Consider the following 22,634-nt stretch of genomic DNA (forward strand, 5'->3'; position numbering starts at 1 on the left):
CCCTGAAGTCCTACAAAATCCTCTTCTAAGTCACTCTTTGTATCTCAAGCTCCTGTTGCAATGGCGTATGGTCAGGGCCTTCAAGCGATTCAATGGAACCCGAGCTCTTCAGCCCTGCTTCTTTTTCTTATTGGGTTACTTTTTGCTAGGTGCAGTTTGATTGGTTGAGCAGGCAGCTTGCTCAACCAATCAAACTGCATCATGCAAAATAGTAATCCAGAAAAGCAACATCAGGGCTCTAGGGCTGGAGATTCACCTAACCCCCTGAAGGCCCTGACACTACTCCTCTGAAGAGCAGGAGGAGATAGTAGATGCTGCAGATAGGCAGACTGGATGGGCCACTTGGCCTTTGTATGCCATCATGTTTCTACAGTTGGTTGAGCAGCTTCTGCTTGCTCAACCAATCAAATTCAGAGCAGTGCCCTCAGGGCCTTCAGGAGGTTGGGTGAATTCCCTGAAGGCCCTGACCACAAGCCACTGACCTGTTGAGACATCTTCCATAACAGAGACACTCTCTCTCTGTTCCTAATCACTGAATTGCTTGGGGGGATCTAGAAAGAAGCCCCTTCCCCCAACATGAAACATGTCTACTACTGGCCACCTTGGCCCTCAGCATTCTCTCCTGGAAACCCATTCACTCCTCTCCTGAGTCCTGACCTTGCCAGGGAAGTATCCAGAGGTGGCAAAACTTCCTCAAAATACCATGGTCCTTAGAGTGCAGAAAGATCTGGGTAGGGAACTCCAGTCCTCAAGAGCCGTATTCCAGGCGGGTTTTTAGGATTTTCCCAATGAAAATGCATGAGATCTATTTGCATGCCTTGCTTTCAATGCATATTCATTGGGGAAATCCTGAAAACCCGACTGGAATACGGCTCTCAAGGACTGGAATGCCCTACCCCTGTTCTATACCATTAGGAAAACCAATGGGAATGTCTTTTTTTCAAGCTGTTTGTTATGGAAGACTGCTCCCTAATGAGGATTGTTTAACGTTTTATGGATTGTATGATTATCTTTGTTTTTTGTATTCCAGCTTGGATAGAAGTGGAATCTAACTAATAAACCATAAACAATTTGCTTACAGCACTGGGGAGCAAATGTGTTGCATTCCTCTTGCGTTAGGAGACCATGTGCAAATCTTTAGCGCACACCGCTGAGTGATAGAGAATCAGTGCTGATGTGGTCTTATCCTGTGTCTCCTGCCAGTCTCCATCAGTGACATCGAAGCTGTGCGTGAGGGCCACCAGTCCGAGGTGCTGCAGAGTATCGCCAACGAGTTTCCACCTGAGCGTTGCTTCACCGTTGTCTTTTGCGGTCGGCGGGGGAATTTGAACCTGATTGCTAACTCTCCGGAGGAGGCACGGGTGTGGGTGCAAGGACTGCGCAAACTTATCGAAACGGTGACCAACATGGACCAGAAAGAATTAATGGACCAATATCCTTCTTAATCACCAGACAGCCCATCCACGGTGCGGAAGGCAGGCTTCAGAATGGCAGAGGGATACGAGAGACTCAAAACTCAGGGTTAGACAAACTGACTATGGGGTGAGGCAAAAAAAGGTAAACTCTCCTCTACATAGGTTTATCAGATTTTCCAAATGAAAAATCTGGACCTATGGCCCCGCCCCTTTCTGGCTGGCCCCGCCCCATTCTGCCCCCAGGCCCGCCCCCTCAACCTGCATGAGCAACGAGCGACATCTGACGGCATTTGTGCATGCACTAGTGTGACGCCATGACATCGTGCGCTTGCATGCATGAATGCCGTCCCGACGTCGCTCGTTGCCAGAAGCTTTTCAAAACCTGGACAAAGTGCCAGGTTTTGAAAAGCCGTCCGGGGAAATTCGGACGTCTGATAACCCCACCCCCTATACTTTCTTTGTTTTTTTTGCCTTTTTGTCAGCAACTGCTTTGAATTTCAATGAAAAATGTTACCTAGTTAAGTTTCACAAAGCCCCACAGCCAAATGCTGCGCATCTAATTCTCCGACGCCCATTCATTTCCTAAGGGCGTCATAGCATTTACCGCGCCAGCCAGCGCTGACAGCTTTAGTAAAAGAGGAGGTTAGTCATCATACATACATATTGCTATTAAACAACACTTTAGCATTAATAACATCATTCAAATGATCCAATTGAATAATGTGTCAGAATTTTGCAGTCACGCTGACAAATTTTCTTCTCAGTGCTGAGGTTCCAGTTCTTGGGATGACACACAGCAGCTGCCTTTGCTCCAAAACCTTGTTCACACAGTAGCTGGATTCTTGTTTTGTCTGCTGCCAACACCTTACCCACGGTTGCTGTTCTAACACGAAATGCTTTTGCAGAAAATTATCTATGCAACCCCTGGCCTCCTGTGGCTGGTTATGTGCACAGGAGAGTCAAAAGGACAATGGGAAATTCCCCCTGTAGCAGTACATTTAGGGTTCTGGGACCCTGATCCCCTGAGCTATATGCACAGAAGTAGCCAGTCAGAGAAATTCTCTGCCAGCTCCCACCAAACTGTTAACCAGAGAGAGAGACAGGCTCTTTCTCCCTCCTCCAAACTGCTGCCTTCCCCTTCTCACTCCAGCTGCTTTCTCTCTCCTTATATACTGTCCTCAGGCTGAAAAAACCTCAGAATCTTTCAAAACAGCCAATAGTAGCTCTCTGCTCTTGGAAGTGGGAGGAGTCTATATAAGGTACAGACCGTTTCCCTTTTGCTATGACCATTGGAGGTTTGTTTGCTGAATTTCTACAATTTGAAAGATTCCGTGAATCTATAAATTATCAGAACTATAAATTCTATTATTCAAGAGTCTGTGACGTCATTAACAGTCAGCTGGTATACTCCATTGTATTCTCAAATAATGGTAGCTTTACAATGGAAACATTTCTGAACGTGCGAAAATTGCTGGGTAGTCACATCCAAAAGTCTGTAACTCATTCCACGTGTCCCATAAACGTAGACGGAACAACAAATACAGCTGTGAAATTTCCACATTGGAATTCCAAGCGGTTGCTGAGAAAGCAGCACCACTCTTGAGGGGTTGACTTTGTATTGTCTCACCCTAGAGTTACCAAAAGTCCAGATTTCCCCGGACAGATGGTCCAGATGGCTTTTCAAAACCCGGCACTTTGTCCAGGTTTTGAAAAGCTTCCTCCACATTGCGTCGGGCAGGAGGGCATCCGCGCATGATGGCATGCCGGGTGGGACTGCGGCAGGGCTAGGGCGGGATTGGGGGGGGGACTGGGGCATAATGGGTAGAACTGAGGGCGGGTCTAGGGGTCTGCTTCACTCTATACATTTACACACCAGCCTTCAAATTCTGTAAATGGGGTTTAAAGTCAGGTACACGATTACACACTCAGAATAGGGCATAATACAATTAGCTAATTGGCACTAGACTAGCAGTTAATTGGCGATATTGACTAATTAGCAGTTGTGTGTGTAACTGACGTTGGCCCCTTTTCTGTGAACTGAATTTGTAAGTTCTCGTGCATTAATGTGGGTGGGGTTGGGAATAACCTTGTGTGCGCTGTGCAGAATACTTGCTTTTACTTAGGAGCCACCATTTTCATCATAGTAAAGGCGGGGGGGGGGGGGGGCAGACTGCTTCGGGTGCTGTCTCGGTGAGTGCGCCGACACCTCTCTGCCCCCCATGCCACACTGCCCTCCATACCTCTTTAACATTTTCGCCAGCACAAGCAACTACTCTAGCCTGGCTCCCTCTGAAATCACTTCCAGGTTACAGGGCCAGGAAGTGACATCAGAGGGAAAGGCATTGCCAATGCGAGGAGCAGTCTGGAGAATCTGGTCATACTGACGAAGATTTAAAGAGGTTCAGGAGTGGGAAGGGAGGGCACGGAAAGAGCAGAGGGGCAGAGAGAAGGGCGCAGGGGGGCATCAGCCACAGACATAGCATTAGTGGTCGTGCCTAAAGTCTACTACACTATTTTTCTTTAATGGTTTTGGGACTCAAATACGCCATATTGGAACACTAGCTTAGCGCCCAGTTTTGTGGTGCCTAACTTTGAGCACTTTTATCGTACTGAGCCCCAAGGTCCAAATATTGTAAATGGTGCCTGAACTTAGGTGCGTAGATCTAGCGTCACGCGATGTCCAGAAAACCCCAGACGTGTCCTCTCTTTAAAGGACTGTCTGGGTGCCCGGATGGAGTTCCAAAACTTGGCCGTTTGTCCGGATTTTGGAAGGCCCCCGAGCTCAGAGCCTCCGAGCAGGCCTGCTTGCAAAGCGATGATGTTACAGGCATGTGTGTGACATCACCGCGTCACATCCGCCCATGCTCAGAGGCTCTCCAGATGCGGCCCTGAGCTCAGGAAAAAAGAGACGAGGTTTGGGGGGGGGGGAGGGAGGTGGCAGGGCCACATGTCTTTTCTTAAATGAAGAAATCTGGTAACCCTACCTCGATTGGCACACCTAGCCAATCCAGGCATCTAACTTAACTATTCAGTTAGGCTTAATTGATGCCGTTAATTGAAAAGCACCATTAAAACGTAAAAAAATAATTGGCTAGGAGGCACCTATCACTTTGAGTTAGGCGTCTACTCCAAGGGGTGGCTAGGGGTGGATACTGGGCAGATTTTGGGTATGGTTTGACTTAGGCCAAGAAAACCCTTGTTCAAGTTCTTTATTGAAGCCAATTTATTGATTAAATTGCATTACATTAGGGCAGTGATGGCTAACCTTTTTGACCCCGAGTGCCCAAACTGCCGCACAAAACCAAAGAATTTCCTCAAAGTGCCAGCACGTCAATTAAACCTTAATAACAAGATTTTAGTATCTAAAAACTCTTTATAAAGTTGCCTGAACTATGTAACATCATTTTTAAAGGTTGGAATCTTTGTATTGTCAGAGAATCAATTTGATTCACAATCCTTTGGTTTTCATTTCAATTTATTGGCAATTTATAATGTTTTAATGATTTCATTCATGGGCCGAATACACACATACTTTTCTCTGTCGCCGCACTCTTTGACCAAAAGATTTGTAAGCCTGCAACCACGTCAAGGTAGACTCTTTCAGCAGCTCCCCTCCCTCCCCCTTACCTTTGTGGCCAAGTCAAAATGATCTACCAACAATAAAATTTTTTAAACACAAAGCACGCTGTACGCAGAGAAAATGTTAATTATCATTTATATTCCGCGGGTTTTCAAAGAGGTCAAGGCAGATGACTTTATGCAATGTCACCTCAGTAACAACTATACAAAAATAGACAAATATTCCCCCTCCCTTTTTACTAAACCGCGATAGCGGTTTTTAGCGCAGGGACCTGCACTGAATGCCCCACGCTGCTCTTGAAGCTCATAGGCTCCCTGCGCTAAAAAAACGCTATTGCGGTTTAGTAAAAGGGGGCCATAGTGCAAAATATAGACAGCATATATAAATTCTCAAAACGGACACATTTTGATCACTAAATTGAAAATAAAATCATTTTCCTACCTTTGGTAATTTCATCAGTCTCTGGTTGCACTTTATTCTTCTGACTGTGCATCCAATATTTCTTCCCTTTTTTCAGCCTCCTGTATGCTTTCTCTCCTCCAGACCTCATTCCCTCCCCAAACTTTTTCTTTGTTTCACCCTGCCCCCTTCTTTATTTTTCTCTCTCTCCATACCCCCTTTCATTCTGTATGTCTGTCTTTCTCTCTCTCCGTGCCCCATTTTTTTTGTTTCACCCAGCCCTCTTTCTTTTTTTTTTTTTGGGCTCCCTGTCCCCCCCTTTCTTTCTTTCTCCTTGCCCTCCCCTATGCCACCTCCATTGGGAAAATGCTGCCACCGCCACTGGGGAATAGGCTGCCACTGCCGCTATCGGGAACAGGCCGGCGCCGAGTTCGCCCTGCTTCTCTTCCCCATGGGGCCGACCAACTCTCGCCACTCGACGTCAATTCTAACATCGGAGAGGACGTTCTGGGCCAGCCAGGCAGCGATTGGCTGGCCCAGAACGTCCTCTCCGACATCAGAATTGACGCGGGTGGCGAGAGTTGGTCGGCCCCACAGGGAAAAGCAGGGAGAACTTGGCACCGGCCTGTTCCCAATGGCGGCGGTGGCACTCAAGTGGCTAAAGAGACGCAGTTTGCCAGCCTAGGGAGAACACTGGAGGGTGGCCAGCTGTGCACCCCCTTGGGGCGTAAAACCGGGGCAGACCGCCCCCACCCCCACCTTGGTATGCCACTGTCTGTACCTCACTCCCTCCCTATGACCAAAAATTCTCCTTTCTTCTATTCCCCGTATACACAACCATCTCTTTCCCTCCCTTCCTCTCTCCCAAGTCCTTGCCTTCTGTGTCCAAAAACACATTCCCTCCCCCACCTCAGCATCTCTTTCCCTCCCTCTCTCCCAAGTCCATGCCTTCTGTGTCCAAAAACACATTCCCTCCCCCACCTCAGCATCTATTTCCCTCCCTTCCTCTCTCCCAAGTCCATGCCTTATGTCCAAAAACCCATTCCCTCCCCCACCTCAGCATCTCTTTCCCTCCTTTCCTCTCTCCCAAGTTCATGTCTTGTGTCCAAAAACCCATTCCCTCCCCCACCTCAGCATCTATTTCCCTCCCTTCCTCTCTCCCAAGTCCATGCCTTCTGTGTGCAAAAACCCATTCCCTCCCCCACCTCAGCATCTCTTTCCCTCCTTTCCTCTCTCCCAAATCCATGCCTTCTGTGTCCAAAAACCCATTCCATCCCCCACCTCAGCATCTCTTTCCCTCCCTTCCTCTCTCCCAAGTTCATGCCTTCTGTGTCCAAAAACTCATTCCCTCCCCCACCTCAGCATCTCTTTCCCTCCCTTCCTCTCTCCCAAGTTCATGCCTTGTGTCCAAAAACCCATTCCCTCCCCCACCTCAGCATCTATTTCCCTCCCTTCCTCTCTCCCAAGTCCATGCCTTCTGTGTCCAAAAACCCATTCCCTCCCCCACCTCAGCATCTATTTCCCTCCCTTCCTCTCTCCCAAATCCATGCCTTCTGTGTCCAAAAACCCATTCCCTCCCCCATCTCAGCATGTCTTTCCCTCCCTTCCTCTCTCCCAAGTCCATGCCTTCTGTGTGCAAAAACTCATTCCATCCCCCACCTCAGCATCTCTTTCCCTCCTTTCCTCTCTCCCAAGTTCATGCTTTCTGTGTCCAAAAACCCATTCCATCCCCCACCTCAGCATCTCTTTCCCTCCTTTCCACTCTCCCAAGTCCATGCCTTCTGTGTCCAAAAACCCATTCCCTACCCCACCTCAGCATCTATTTCCCTCCCTTCCTCTCTCCCAAATCCATGCCTTCTGTGTCCAAAAACCCATTCCCTCCCCCACCTCAGCATCTCTTTCCCTCCCTTCCTCTCTCCCAAGTCCATGCCTTCTGTGTGCAAAAACCCATTCCCTCCCCCACCTCAGCATCTCTTTCCCTCCTTTCCTCTCTCCCAAGTTCATGCTTTCTGTGTCCAAAAACCCATTCCATCCCCCACCTCAGCATCTCTTTCCCTCCTTTCCACTCTCCCAAGTCCATGCCTTCTGTGTCCAAAAACCCATTCCCTCCCCCACCTCAGCATCTATTTCCCTCCCTTCCTCTCTCCCAAATCCATGCCTTCTGTGTCCAAAAACCCATTCCCTCCCCCACCTCAGCATGTCTTTCCCTCCCTTCCTCTCTCCCAAGTCCATGCCTTCTGTGTGCAAAAACCCATTCCCTCCCCCACCTCAGCATCTCTTTCCCTCCCTTCCTCTCTCCCAAGTCCATGCCTTCTGTGTGCAAAAACTTATTCCATCCCCCACCTCAGCATCTCTTTCCCTCCTTTCCTCTCTCCCAAGTTCATGCTTTCTGTGTCCAAAAACCCATTCCATTCCCCACCTCAGCATCTCTTTCCCTCCTTTCCACTCTCCCAAGTCCATGCCTTCTGTGTCCAAAAACCCATTCCCTACCCCACCTCAGCATCTATTTCCCTCCCTTCCTCTCTCCCAAATCCATGCCTTCTGTGTCCAAAAACCCATTCCCTCCCCCACCTCAGCATCTCTTTCCCTCCCTTCCTCTCTCCCAAGTCCATGCCTTCTGTGTGCAAAAACCCATTCCCTCCCCCACCTCAGCATCTCTTTCCCTCCCTTCCTCTCTCCCAAGTCCATGCCTTCTGTGTGCAAAAACTCATTCCATCCCCCACCTCAGCATCTCTTTCCCTCCTTTCCACTCTCCCAAGTCCATGCCTTCTGTGTCCAAAAACCCATTCCCTACCCCACCTCAGCATCTATTTCCCTCCCTTCCTCTCTCCCAAATCCATGCCTTCTGTGTCCAAAAACCCATTCCCTCCCCCACCTCAGCATGTCTTTCCCTCCCTTCCTCTCTCCCAAGTCCATGCCTTCTGTGTGCAAAAACCCATTCCCTCCCCCACCTCAGCATCTCTTTCCCTCCCTTCCTCTCTCCCAAGTCCATGCCTTCTGTGTGCAAAAACTTATTCCATCCCCCACCTCAGCATCTCTTTCCCTCCTTTCCTCTCTCCCAAGTTCATGCTTTCTGTGTCCAAAAACCCATTCCATTCCCCACCTCAGCATCTCTTTCCCTCCTTTCCACTCTCCCAAGTCCATGCCTTCTGTGTCCAAAAACCCATTCCCTACCCCACCTCAGCATCTATTTCCCTCCCTTCCTCTCTCCCAAATCCATGCCTTCTGTGTCCAAAAACCCATTCCCTCCCCCACCTCAGCATCTCTTTCCCTCCCTTCCTCTCTCCCAAGTCCATGCCTTCTGTGTGCAAAAACCCATTCCCTCCCCCACCTCAGCATCTATTTCCCTCCTTTCCTCTTTCCCAAGTCCATGCCTTCTGTGTCCAAAAACCCATTCTCTCCCCCACCTCAGCATCTCTTTCCCTCCCTTCCTTTCTCCCAAGTTCATGCCTTGTGTCCAAAACGCACTCCCTCCCGATTTTGTGTTCCCCGTTTGTCTCCCAGCCCATCTTAGCAACTTTCTCAGCAAAATGTAGCTCGAGCCGCGTAGGCTTGTCTTCTATTTCCTGCCTGTCCCGCCGCGCACACATAGCCGATCGGAAATCTTCCCCGACGTCAGCGCTGACGTCGAAGGGCGGGCTTAGCTTAAGCCCTCCCTCCGACGTCAGCGCTGACGTCGGGGAAGATTTCCGATCGGCTGTGTGAGCGGCAGGGCAGTCGGAGTAGAAGACGAGCCTTGCGGCTCGAGTTATATTTAACCCCGCGGGTCCCCCATCGTCCCCGTTCAGCTCTCTCCCCTGGTAGTACTGCCCTGATGGCGGCCCTGCGCGTGCCAGCTGCAAGGCCTTCGCGTGCCACAGTTGGCACGCGTGCCATAGGTTCGCCATCGCTTTCTATTCCGCCATTACCTTGAGGTTCAAGGCGGCTTACAAAAGATTTATAAACAGGGGTTACAATGGGAGAACAATTGATTTACTAGAGTAGTAGAGAGTAGATCTTTTGACATTTCTTGGGGTTAAGATTAAGACGGCTTACAAAAGGTTTATAAATGGGGGTTACAATGGAAGCACAATTGTCACTGCTGGGGTAGTAAAGAGTAGATCCTTTGTCAATTTTAGCGTTGTTAAGAGTTTGTGAAGTTATGGCTGTTTCAGGAATTTCTTGAAAAGTATAGTTTTTATTTCTTTCCTGAATGTCTTGTAGTCTGGGGTGGTCATCAGAAGGTTGGAGATCTGGTTGTCTAGTTTTGCGGCTTGAGTGGCTAGGAGACCGTCGTGTAGTTTTGATCGTTTTACTTCTTTGATCGGAAGAGGTATGAATGGGGAATGTGTTTTTCTGTGTCTGGTTGTGGATGCTTGGATGAGGCGGTTGTTCAGGTAGGATGGGCTGTCTCCGTTTAGGGTTTTAAATAACATGCAGTAGAATTTAAATTGTATTCTTTCTTGGATTGGTAGCCAATGTGAGTTGATGTAAGCTTCTGTGATGTGGTCATGTTTTCTCAATGAGTAGATGAGTCTCAAAGCTGTATTTTGGATTGTTTGTAGTTGTTTGGTCATAGTAGCAGGGCACGGAAGGAAGAGGATGTTGCAGTAGTCCAGCAGTCCTAGGATTAGGGATTGTACTATAAGCTGGAATTGTGTTCTTTCAAAGAATTTCCGGACTAGTCTTAGATTTCTCATGATTGTGAAGGATTTCTGTATTGTTTTATTTATTTGCGGTTGCATGGTACAGCATCTGTCTATAATCATTCCTAGTAGTTTTATGGTGGTTTGGATGGGGTAGTTGATTGAGTTGAGTTCTAAATTGGTTATGGTTTGAACTTTGTCATTTTCGAGGAGGATGAATTTGGTTTTGTTTGGGTTGAGTTTAAGTTTGTGATCTTTCATCCAGGTCGTAACTGTTTCTAGTGTTCGATGTAGTATATTTGTCATGGTGGACTTGGGCTGATCATATGGTATGAGAATGGTAATGTCATCCGCGTAGCTATAGGTGGTTATGCCTAGATTGTCCAGATGTGTTTCGAGAGAGGCAGTGTATAAGTTAAAGAGGGTGGGGGATAGTGGGGATCCCTGTGCTACTCCGCAGGGGTTTGACCAAGGTTCTGTTTTTTCTTTATTTGATTTTACACTGTAGGTTCTGGATTTTAGGAAGCCCTCAAACCAAGAGTATACTTTATCTGAGATACCTATTGCATCCAAGATTTGCAGAAGGATATTATGGTCAACTAGGTCGAATGCTGCAGTCAGGTCCAGTTGTATGAGAAGCACCTCTGATAGAATTTCCCCTTCGGGCTTAATTGAGGAGGGGTTAGAACAGCAGGAGGGTCTCTAGAAGACTAGAAGCCCAATATCAGACCATGGGAGGCAGCCCAGCTATCTCCCGCGGTTGGGAGCAATATCTGTTGACTGGCATTGAATTTCCATTTTTGTTTTGAGCTGCTTTTGACATATCTGATTAAGCTGATGGTCACTGGCTGCCCGGCTAATGTATAGAGGCCACAGACAGACCTGGGTCTGTCTGGTGGCTAAACTATGACGGTCAGCCAATGAATATGGCGCTAACCGGCTATGTTGTGGGAAAACACTAGCTGCTAAGTGCTAATACTGGGTGTCCATCTTGCACCAAATATTAGCACTTGGCTGATTAAGTGCTATTTAACCTATCAGGAGCTGGTAAATTTTGGGCATTAAGGGCCTGATTCTCAAAATGGTGTCTTGATTGTAGACGGCGGTAGATGTCCTACCACTGTCTAATGAACCAATTGGAACTCAAATAAAAAAAAAAAGCGATGCAGTGAACAACGCCTACAATCTAGGCATCTGACTCGTGCCTACGGAAGCGCCTATGCACGCCTATGGATGCCTAAGGCTGGCGTGGGTGTGGCATACGCCGGAAGTGGACATATGCCTCCGTAGGTGTGCCTAGACACTTCCGTAGGCACAAGTCACACGTCTTAAATGTAAAACGCTGGCCCTACATTGAAGGCAACTGTACAAATAAATAGACAGGATTCTGGACATGGCGTCTACCGGTGATTGACACATGGTAGGCACTCATTTTGCAGGCACCGTTTCCAGAATCAGGCCCAAAATGTTTGAGATACAGGAACCCCTGCAAATAATGAAAGACAGCGAATACGGTTTTTCACCTGGGGAGGCAGGAGACGACAGTTGGAGCACTGGCGAATGAAGGGAATCACTCGCAGTATTCTCTGACCGGGACTTCCTGTGCTAAAGTCAGGCTTCACCAATCAGGAGCTGCTTTGACATGCAGCTCCTGATTGGTGAAGCCTGACTTTAGCACAGGAAGTCCCAGTCGGAGAATACCGTGAATGACTGGGGGAACACTGTATATCTTTTGACTCTGTGCACTGATTTTCCTAACAGAATTGTGCATTTACCAGTTTCATGTATAAGGAGAATATACACCTGCGGTTCCTTGGTATCTTCACTCCCCCTGAAGGGGGTCTGGTCAGTGATAAAATAAGGGGAGTGCTGGAGGAGTGTCCGCCTTGGGCACGGTCTTGGTAGGGGCTCCAGCACCCATCCTTCTCTCCGCCCCTACCGCTATTTTCAGACCCTCCCCTGCTGCGCGTGTGCGCCCCTTGCCTTCCCTCGCACCTCTTTCATTTTCCCTGCGTGAGCAGCATTTTAAAAACCTGTTGTCCGCGTCGGTATCGTCCCTCTGTGATGTCACTTCCGGGTCCTGTGCCTAGGAAATGACATCGGAGGGATAGCCGACATGACGCGGCCAGCGAGTTCGAGAGGTTGTTCGCGCCTGCAAAATTAAAAAGGTACGGGGGAAGGGAAGGGGGCGTGCGCCCAACAGTGGAGACGAGAAGGGGTGGGGGGGCCTCACTACGCCACTGTGTCTGGTCTCTGCAGGCTGGGAGACCTTTTACTCACGTAACCTCAGCTTTATCCCATGAGTTTTCCAGACCACACACGTCCCTTCTTTAAGTGATACCTTTGCATTCTTCCTGTATTGGTCCAAGGACTCAGAGTTCTCCAGGCCCAGCCCAGTCTAGAGCAGTTCCTTATGCCTAGAAGGCTCGCTGGCTTGCTTGTGTGCTTATCTAGCTCTTTCTCAGTGGTTTCCTTAATGCTGTTCTCACATGGATCTGCGACTGGTTTCAGAAAGCCGACAAGAACAAGGACGGGCGGATGAACTTCAAAGAGGTCCAAGACTTGCTGAAAATGATGAACGTGGACATGAATGAGATCCACGCCTACTGTCTCTTTCAGGTGTGAGCTTTCGCAAAGCAGTGCCCCTGTCCCTAAGAGCTTAACACAGCAAGGGATTAGGAATCAGTAGGGTTGTATGGGTGCCCCTTTTCAGTAATCCAGCACTCCTATCTCTTTGGATCCCTTTCTCAAAATTTGCTGTCCCTAGGACCGATACAGAAAATGAGCATAGATGGAAATGCACAATTAGCACAATATCTGCATACAGGGCTGGATTAACCAATAGGCCAAGTAGGCACGTGCCGAGGGCCCGAAATGGTCAGGAGGGGGGCCCGATGAAGGAAGGCATCAACATTGTTTTTTCCAAACGGCGATGGGCCCCTCCAGCATTGATCGGCAACGTGGGCCCCCCTCCATCAATGGAAAGCAAGACAAGCAAGCAACGTGGGTACGAAAGGCAACGGGAACTGTAATTGTGCAAGAGGTGCTGCTTGCCCAAAGCTTCCCTCTGACGCAGCTTCCTGTTTCCGCCTGGGCGCATGGTGGGGTGGGGCGGGGCAGGGGGCCCAGTGTACTTGGGTGCCTAGGGGCCCTCGACCAATTAATCCTGCCCTGTCTGCATACAATATTCTGGGTAGAAAAAACCCCAACATTTTGTGCCCAATCTAACTCTGTGCAAAACTTTGCATTACACACCAGCACCCAACATATTGGAAATTAGCGATAATGAGGTTAGTAACTCTTCTGCCCCGATGCAGAGAACTGCGCAGAAGTCTGTCAGGTGAGCACAGCGCAGGAGCTTGAACTTTGCAAAACAGCAGCTGAAACTTTATTCATGACCTCCATGAAGAATGGGATGAGTAAAAAGAAAAAAAAAAAGACAAGGGGAGTTGGTGAGGGTTTATGCACATGTCTGAGCAGAAAGAACTGTATCTGCACGCATGGAGCTTTTACTCTGCATATAATCTATTACATTGATAAGCAAACATTGGGCATTATGTTGCGTTAGAAGCTGGCGTTGCATTCATCAGTGCAGGACTAACTAAGCTTTCTGCGTCAGCCCCTTTGAGTCAGAATAAATGAGCAAATGATCCCAGAAGCTGGACCCTCTCTCCTTAAGCCGGGTATTGAACTAAGGCCAGTACTGGGCAGTCTTGCACGGTGGCTGGAGAGGGCTTCAATGGCCGGCAGAGTGTAGAAGGGCTGGAGTAGGTTTTAACGGAGATTTCGGCAGTTGGAGCCCAAGCACGGTACCGGGTAGAGCTTTGGATTCTTTCATTTTTATATGTACAATAAGTGTGATAATACATAAACACATTTACACATTGAGAATATCACTTAATATTCAGCAATAATACCAATCATAAAATCTTATCTCCCTTCCTTCCCACCCCTTCATAATAAGTAATTAAATTACTTTATATAAGATGTTATACTTAAAATCCCCCCCTCCCTGAAAAATGAACTTTAAGAATTAAGGGAAAAGTAACATCTAATCATTACAAAATTTTGTTAATGGCTCCCACACATCTTAAAATTTCCTAATATATCCTCGCTGTGTTGCTATTACTCTCTATTTTATACATATGACATAATGAATTCCACCAAAAATTATAATTGAGTCTACTCCAGTTCTTCCAGTTATAAGTAATTTGTTGAATGGCAACCCCAGTCATTATGAGTAATAGCTTGTTATTATTTGATATCTGACTCTTTGCTCTCATTGACATACCAAATACATGTAATACAGTAATAATACGCCATTGAGACGCAGAAATTTGATTCTTGATCTCAATGCTCCAAATGTCTCTCAGACCAGTGTTTGGTTTCTTTTTAATAAACCCAGTCCACCTGAAAGCATAAGAACTCCATACTATATTGATTATTAAACGTATTCCTGCTATCATCCAATGCTTCCAGACGAGCCTTTCTCCGCCAATTTGAATCTTGGAGTTCAGCCATATAGATTGATTTGTAGATTTGTGAATTGGAATAGTTGTTAAATTACTTACATATCGCAATGTTTTCCATGTATCAACTAATAATCTGTTATCTTTACAGAACCTAGGCATTTTGATGGCATAGACGTATAGGAGACATGAGTTGCCATTCTAACCACAACCAATCTGGGAGCTTTGGATTTTTGCCCATAAATAGCTAAGAAGAAAAAATTTAAAAAATTTAAATTGAATCAGGTTGGGCAGACTGGATGGAACATTTGGGTTTTTATCTACCATCATCCACTATGTTACTATGTATGTAGTCTTTTGTTCTGGTTCAGGGGATAAGAGTGGCCCTTATACCATCTGGCATTGGACCATTACTGGGTCAGGCTCAGAGGAAAGACCATTCCCTAAATCCATACTTGGACTGGCTCAGAGGAGACCCTGAGTCAGTTAATAGCTCAGAGGAAAGAGAACTCACTAACAACATGCCGGGACACTGGATCAGTACTGGGTCAGAGGGGAGAGTGTCCTTCAGCACCATGCACACCTACGATAACTATAACTGATACTATTTGAAACCATCTATACCAGGCACTGTATTCCTGGAGATCCTGCCAGATACTTCGCCACTGTTAGAGACAGAATGCTGGGCTAGAAGGACCTTTGGCCTAACTCAGTATGAAAATTAGGCTCTTACGTTTTTATATCATGATATGTCCTGTAAAGTCACTTAATACACAAGGAACATTATAATGTATACACATCATAGTGCTGCCTCTGATCCAGTGTTCCAGCATGGTGTCTGCGAGTTCTCTCCCCTCTGACCCAATGTCCCGACAAGGTCTTAACAAGTTCTCATCCCTCTGAGCTGTGAACTGACCTCAGGGTCCCAGCATGGTGTTAGAAGACACTCTTCCCTCTAAGCCTTTACAGCAGGGGTGTCCAACCTGCGGCCCGAGGGCCACATGCGGCCCTGTGTAGTATTTTGTGCAGCCCCAGTCGAGGGCGATGCAGTGTTTCTCTGCTGCCCCCGGGTGTTTACCGTCTTGCCAGCTCCCTCCTTTGTCTTGCTGCAGCGTTTACACGTTTGTGAGGCCCCAGAAAATTTTTTTGGGCCAATGCGGCCCAGGGAAGCCAAAACGTTGGACACCCCTGCTCTAAAGCAATGTGCATGTGATATGGTCCCCAGGAGACCTGTTTTTATAAGAATTTTGTAGTTTCTTCAGCCTCTTGAGCTGTTCCAGGATCTTGTGTACATTGTAGATGGTTCTGGTCACCCTGCTGGAAATACACAACTATGCCCAGCTTATCCTGTACACCAGTATCACGCAAACCTTTTATTTTAGCTCCGGCATACTAACGGAGGAAATGTTTTTGCAGCACACAAAGAAGAGAACATGTGGCTCTGCCTTCTTCTGCCCACAGCCCCGCCCTGCTCCTCCCCGCCTCTGCATGGGCCTCTAAGCATGCGTGGACATCAATGCATGCATATGACATCATCATGTCGACGTCCACACATACTCGGCCCGTGCAAGGGTGGCCCTGAGCTCTCGTGCTGGCAGAACATTTGCGGAGGTATGCTGGAGGGTGAAAAGTAGGAGAGGCACCTGCGCCAGCAGTGACAGACTCGCTATACGTCATTCTCTAGTGCCACAACCGGAATCTCGCCATAAAACACGGCTTGCGATACACTGCTGTACACCTTGGTCCCAGGAGTGAGTGCAGAAGGACCTCATTGCCACTGGCCCAGTCACAGCACAGAACTGTAAATGCTCCTGTGGGGTAATCAGAACTCTTTTCTGTAATATTACTACGGCCTTTGAGCCGGATGAGCCCTACTCTCACATGGGAAGGTTATGAACCAAAGAGAAAGATTTGAATTCTGCACAGGTTTTCTACCCCCTGGAGAATTTCTTTCCCTGATTAGATAGAAACTCTCTCTCTCTAGCAACCACTGATTATGTTCTAATGCAGACATGGGCAATTCTGGTCCTCGAGGGCCGGAATCCAATCAGGTTTTCCCCAATGAATATGCATGAGATCTATTTGCATGCACTGCTTTCAATGCATATTCATTGGGGAAATCCTGAAACCCGATTGGATTCTGACCCTCGATGACCGGAGTTGCCCATGTTTGTTCTAATGGGACCTCTAGGTGTCACTGCGAGCACCCTCGGAACAGGACTTCCACATGTAGCTGTTGGGTTTCACTGCTTGCTTGGCGACTTTCCCTCACAATTCTATGTTTTTGCAGATGGCGGATAAGTCACAGTCAGGAACGCTGGAGGGGGATGAATTTGTTCTCTTTTACAAGGCCCTGACGCAGAGGGATGATGTGCTAAAGATCTTCCAGGAGTTCTCTAAAGATGGCAAGAAGTTAACACTACTGGAGTTTATGGACTTCCTTCATGAAGAGCAACTGGAGACTGACAAGACGGAAGAGTACGCTCTAGAACGTATAGCCAGATACGAGCCATCAGAGACAGGTAGGAATCACAACCAAAGAGACAGGAGAACATGCCTACTGGATGTGGGGTGTATAGCGCTAGAGATAGCTTAGAGTAATGGTTCCCAACCCTGTCCTGGAGGACCACTAGGCCAGTCGGGTTTTCAGAATAGCCGTAATGAATATGGATGAGCGAGATCTGCATATAATGCAGGTGCCAGGCATGCAGATCTGCTCCATGCATATTCATTAGGGCTATCCTGAAAACCCAACTGGCCTATGGTCCTCCAGGACAGGGTTGGGAACCATTGGCTTAGAGTTTCTACAGCCACAATATAGACCAGTGGTTCCCAACCCTGTCCTGGAGGAACACCAGGCCAATTGGGTTTTCAGGCTAGCCCTAATGAATATGCATGAAGCAAATTTGCATGCCTATCACTTCCATCATATGCAAATCTCTCTCATGCATATTCATTAGGGCTAGCCTGAAAACCCGATTGGCCTGGTGTTCCTCCAGGACAGGGTTGGGAATCACTGATATAGACTACCAGAGTGGCAATTTCCTATAAAAGGGGTCTGGGGTGGCTTCCACTGTTACTCCAGCTGTGGGTGAAAAAGGAAGGATGTGGGAAAAGGTTCCAGGACATCATTAATGCATATCTAATCTAATCTAATGCTTAGTTTTGTATACCGAGTCTTCAATCCAAGAAAGCTCGACTCGGTTTACAGTAATTAAATTAAGCACATAGTAACATAGCAAAAGTAGGAGAGGAATTAATTACCAAAGTATTTGGTGAACAGAATGGTTTTCAAAGACTTGCGAAAGGATGAAAGAGAACTAAAACTTTGCAAAAAAAAAGTGTAAGATCATTCCAAAGTTGGGTGAACTTGAAGAACAGAGATTGACCAAAAGCTTTGGTTCTTTTGATACCTTTACTAGATGGACAAGAAAGCTTAAATTGCAAAAGAGAATCTATAAAGATTCCAAGATAGAAGGACTACCGGAGAAAAGATACCAAAGAGAATTTTGAAAATGACACAGACACATTTAAACTGGACTCTAAAATACATGGGAAGCCAATGCAGATTATAAAGTAATGGTGTCACATGATCAGACTTACATTTCCTGAAAATCAATCTGGCAGAATGTTACATAAGAACATAAGCAATGCCTCTGCTGGGTCAGACCAGAGGTCCATTGTGCCCAGCGGTCTGCTCACGCAGCGGCCCATCAGGTCCAGGACCTGTATAGTAATTCTCTATCTATACCCTTCAATCTCCATTTCCTTCAAAAAATCATCTAATCCCTTCTTGAAACCCAATAGCGTACTCTGTTCTATCACTCCCTCTGAAAGCGCATTACAGGCGTCCACCACCCTTTGGGTGAAGAAGAACTTCCTAGCATTGGTTCTGAATCTGTCCCCTCTCAATTTTTCTGAATGTCCTCTCATTTTTGAAATTTTTGAAAGTTTGAAAAATCTGTCCCTCTCCACTTTCTCTATGCCCTTCATGATCTTGTAAGTCTCTATCATGTCCCCTCTAAGTCTCCGCTTTTCTAGGGAAAAGAGCCCCAGTTTCTCTAATCTTTCAGCATATGAAAGGTTTTCCATACCCTTTATCAGTCGTGTCACTCTTTTCTGAACCCTCTCGAGTATCACCATATCCTTCTTGAGGTACGGCGACCAGTATTGGATGCAGTACTCCAGATGCGGGTGAACCATCACCTGATACAACGGCAGGATAACATCCTTCATTCTGGTTGTAATACCTTTCTTGATAATACCTAGCATTCTGTTCGCCTTCTTTGAAGCTGCTGCGTACTGTGCCGATGGCTTCATCGTTTTATCCACCAGTACCCCTAAAGTCCTTCTCTAGGCTACTTTCACCCATTACCAGCCCTCCCATTGTATAGCTGTACATCGGGTTTCTGTTTCCTACATGCAAGACTTTACATTTCTCTACATTAAAGTTCATCTGCCATTTATTCGCCCATTTTCCCAGTTTGTTCAGGTCCCTTTGTAAATCTTCACAGTCGTCTATAGTCCTAATCCCACTAAAAAGTTTTGTGTCATCTGCGAATTTTATAACCTCGCACTTCGTCCCTGTTTCTAGGTCATTGATAAATACATTGAACAACAGCGGTCCGAGTACCAACCCCTGCAGAACACCACTCGTGACCCATTTCCAGTCCGAGTAGTGTCCCTTCACTCCTATCCTTTGCTTCCTACCCGCCAACCAATTTTTGATCCATCTATGTACATTCCCTTCCACCCCATGGTTCTTCAGTTTCCGTAGTAGGCGTTCATGGGGTACCTTATCAAAGGCTTTTTGGAAATCCAAGTATACAGTGTCTATGGGGGCCCCTTTGTCCATTTGTTTGTTAATTCCTTCGAAGAAGTGCAGTAACTTTGTAAGGCATGATCTTCCCTTGCAGAAGCTGTGTTGGCTCGTTTTCATCAGTTTATTTCTTTCTAGATGCTCTTCGATGCTATCTTTTATCAGTGCTTCTGCCATCTTCCCCGGAACCGAAGTCAGACTTACCGGTCTGTAGTTCCCCAGGTCACCTCTCGATCCTTTTTTTTTAAAGATGGGCGTAACATTAACTATCTTCCAATCCTCTGGTATGACGCCTGTTTTCAGGGATAGATTACAAACCTGCTGTAGTAGTTCCGCTATTTCCTCCTTTAGTTCTTTCAATACTCTAGGGTGGATTCCGTCAGGGCCCAGGGATTTGTTAGTTTTTAGTCTATCTATCTGCTTGAGTACATCATGGATGTTAATTTTTCCGCTTGATCTCCTCTGAAGATTTCTTCAGGTTCCGGCACGTTGGATGTGTCCTTTCTTGTAAATACTGACGTAAAGAACATGTTTAGTCTATCCGCCACTTCTTTTTTCTCCTTCACCACTCCCTTCCTGTCTCCTTCATCCAGCAATCCCACCTCCTCCCTTGCCGGCTGCTTCCCTTTAACAAATCTGAAGAACGGTTTGAAATTTTGTGCTTCCCTGGCTAACCTCTCTTCGTATTCTCTTTTTGCTCTTCTAACCAATCGGTGACATTCTTTTTGATGCTTCCTGTGCTCTTTCCAGTTTTCCCCGGTTTTGTCCTTTTTCCACACCCGGAATGATTTTTTCTTATCTGCTATTGCTTTCTTCACTTCTTTAGTTATCCACGCCGGGTCTTTTGTTCGGTTCTTTTTGCAACCTTTTCAAAATCTGGGGATATACTGGATCAATTGTAATCTAGAAAGACAATTTTTTTTTCAAGATGTGATAAAATAATCGACTGAACCAGAATGGAAAAATGTTGTTGATGGAAAAGATGTCTAACTTTCCTCAGCATACGCAGATGATACAATGCAAAGCAAAGACTTAGGAGCTACAGGTTACAGGTTTCATTGATTTGATATACCGCTGCCTCATTTACAAGTAAATCAAGTGGTTTACAATAAAAATATTTTTAAAAATCTAAATAACATAGAAAAGATCTCCATCCCTAAAGCCTCCTCATAGTCACACCCAAAAAAGACACCATCGGCTTTAACCCTTTCAGGACCAAGGGACATATTTGTCCCATAACTTTAAAATCCTATCAATTTTGATTGGGATAGTCTACAGTTCTAAATTTGATATGTACGGATTCCATAGGATACTGCCTTTATGTAAACAAACTGGTTCCGACATTCATTCATTAGCGTCGTTGCTAGATTGACGAGAAGATTCACTTGCCACACTGTCCATAAGCCAGAAGTGTGATTTTTTTAAATAAAAATAATGATATTTCACAAAAAAAATCAATTTTTTGGCATCTGCAAGCCCTTTTTACCATAAAAATGTTGTCAAAACCACAAAAATTGGCCTACGATCCTTATGGTCCTGAAAGGGTTAAGGGACTTTTTAAATCTAGGTAAAGAGATTTCAATTTTTAACAAAAAAAGGAAATAAATTCCATAAAGCTTATATACCGCCTATGAACTGTCCAAGTGGTTTAAATTCAGGTACTCAGTCATTTGTCCCTATCTGTCTGACGTTCCTGGTCTCACATACAAAAGCTGTCTTTCCAATCTTGCATCATGTAAATTTGGAGCTTCCCCCCAAAATGAGCTTGACAGGAACGCAAAGATCTAGATTGGCAGTATGGTTTCAACTGGTACTCCAGTGTTCAAAACTTTAAAACCAATTAAAATCAACTTGAGCTGAACCTGATAATATATCGGCAACCAATGTTCATCTATCAAAAGTGGGATTATGTGATCTTGTTTGCTCCTTCCAGTGATATGTTTTATTGCCACATTCTGTGGAGTTTGTAATTTCTTTAAATTTCTTGTAGTTGTTCCTATCAATAATACCAGCAGAGACCAGTCAAATTCCCTTCCCACTGGTATAATACAAACCAGTAGAGACCAGTGGAAAGTCCCTCCTCTGTGCTGGAGGTCTCTGGGGATCAGGTTTGAGCCAGTAGAGACTCAAAGAGGCTGAATAGTTGAGTAAGAAGTTATCAGAGGCCGATAGGAGTTGGGGGTATATTACTTACCAATGGATTCTCCATTTGCAATAGTTTAATACATTTTATTTTGAATATATTGGCTGTATCTCTGAATACAGTTTGTGGACTTCTGAGCCCACTAGAAAGAGGGATCCCTTGTTGTCTTGGAGGCTCGCACACTATAGCCCCTTTGATAAGTCTTACATTGACTCAATAAAGGATGTTACAGTCCACAGATAATTCAGAGAATCTAGTTTAGTAATGTTTCATGTCCATCTTGGAGTGTACCTGACTTTTGTTTTCCTGCTAAGCTCTTCTTTCTGGAGCTGACGTTCTGTTTCTCCTTCTCTCCTAGCCCAGACGCTGCACGCAATGAGCATCGATGGGTTCCTCATATACCTCTGCTCCCCAGAGGGCTCCATCTTCAACACTGAACACAGAAAGCTCTTTCAGGACATGACCCAGCCCCTCTGCCATTATTTCATCTCCTCCTCACACAACACTTACCTGATAGAAGACCAACTGCGTGGCCAAAGCAGCATTGAGGGTTACATCAGGTGACTGTGGGATGGGCACAGTGCTCGTAACCAGGGAGGCCTTGCAAAGCAGCATGCGTAGGTATGGTGTAGTGTGGGTGTGGATGGTTTAGGTGGTTCCCGATGGTATGCATGGGCACAGTGAATGGCAGATGGTTTAGGTCTTGCAGTGTGGCATGTGGTGAAGGCAGGTTTTGTTACTTGAGGGTGGTGTCCATGGGTATGGTGGTAATTGGGCTTACTGGGTGCTTTGAAGTGGCAGTTTGTTGTGAATGAAATTATAGCAGAGAAAACTGATTAATGGTGTGTACCCCTCCTTAGGGCCTTGAAACGAGGGTGCCGGTGTGTGGAGGTGGACTGCTGGGACGGGCCTAGCAACGAACCTGTTGTGTATCATGGCCATACCTTCACCTCCAAGATCTTCTTCAAGGATGTTGTCGCAACTATCAATAAGTATGCCTTCCAGGTGGGTGCAAATGCCAAGCAGGGCTGCTGTCTAATTGGTATGGCTGCCAAGCTGGAAGAGACTTGTAGGTTTTGAGGTTGCTACAGGCACTGGACTTGCAGCTGGTGTAGACACTTTCCTGGTCTCTCTAGATCTCTAGATCTGCTTTGGCTGGTCAGTAGAGTTTCCAGCTGTGTCAG

The 22,634-nt window shown here is 46.4% G+C and overlaps 1 protein-coding gene across 1 annotated transcript in view; it reads left to right on the forward strand.

The window, feature by feature from the left end:
- PLCD4 (phospholipase C delta 4) overlaps nt 1-22,634 on the forward strand; it is a 78,373-nt gene that overhangs the window by 13,974 nt on the left and 41,765 nt on the right. Inside the window, exons 2-6 of the mRNA XM_033944136.1 lie at nt 1,204-1,432; nt 12,509-12,638; nt 16,779-17,010; nt 21,809-22,010; nt 22,311-22,455. Of these exons, the coding sequence (XP_033800027.1) occupies nt 1,204-1,432; nt 12,509-12,638; nt 16,779-17,010; nt 21,809-22,010; nt 22,311-22,455 (938 nt within the window). The remainder of the gene's footprint in view (nt 1-1,203; nt 1,433-12,508; nt 12,639-16,778; nt 17,011-21,808; nt 22,011-22,310; nt 22,456-22,634) is intronic.

The sequence above is a fragment of the Geotrypetes seraphini genome, chromosome 5, assembly GCF_902459505.1.
Source record: "Geotrypetes seraphini chromosome 5, aGeoSer1.1, whole genome shotgun sequence".
In the NCBI taxonomy this organism is placed as follows: Eukaryota; Metazoa; Chordata; class Amphibia; order Gymnophiona; family Dermophiidae; genus Geotrypetes; species Geotrypetes seraphini.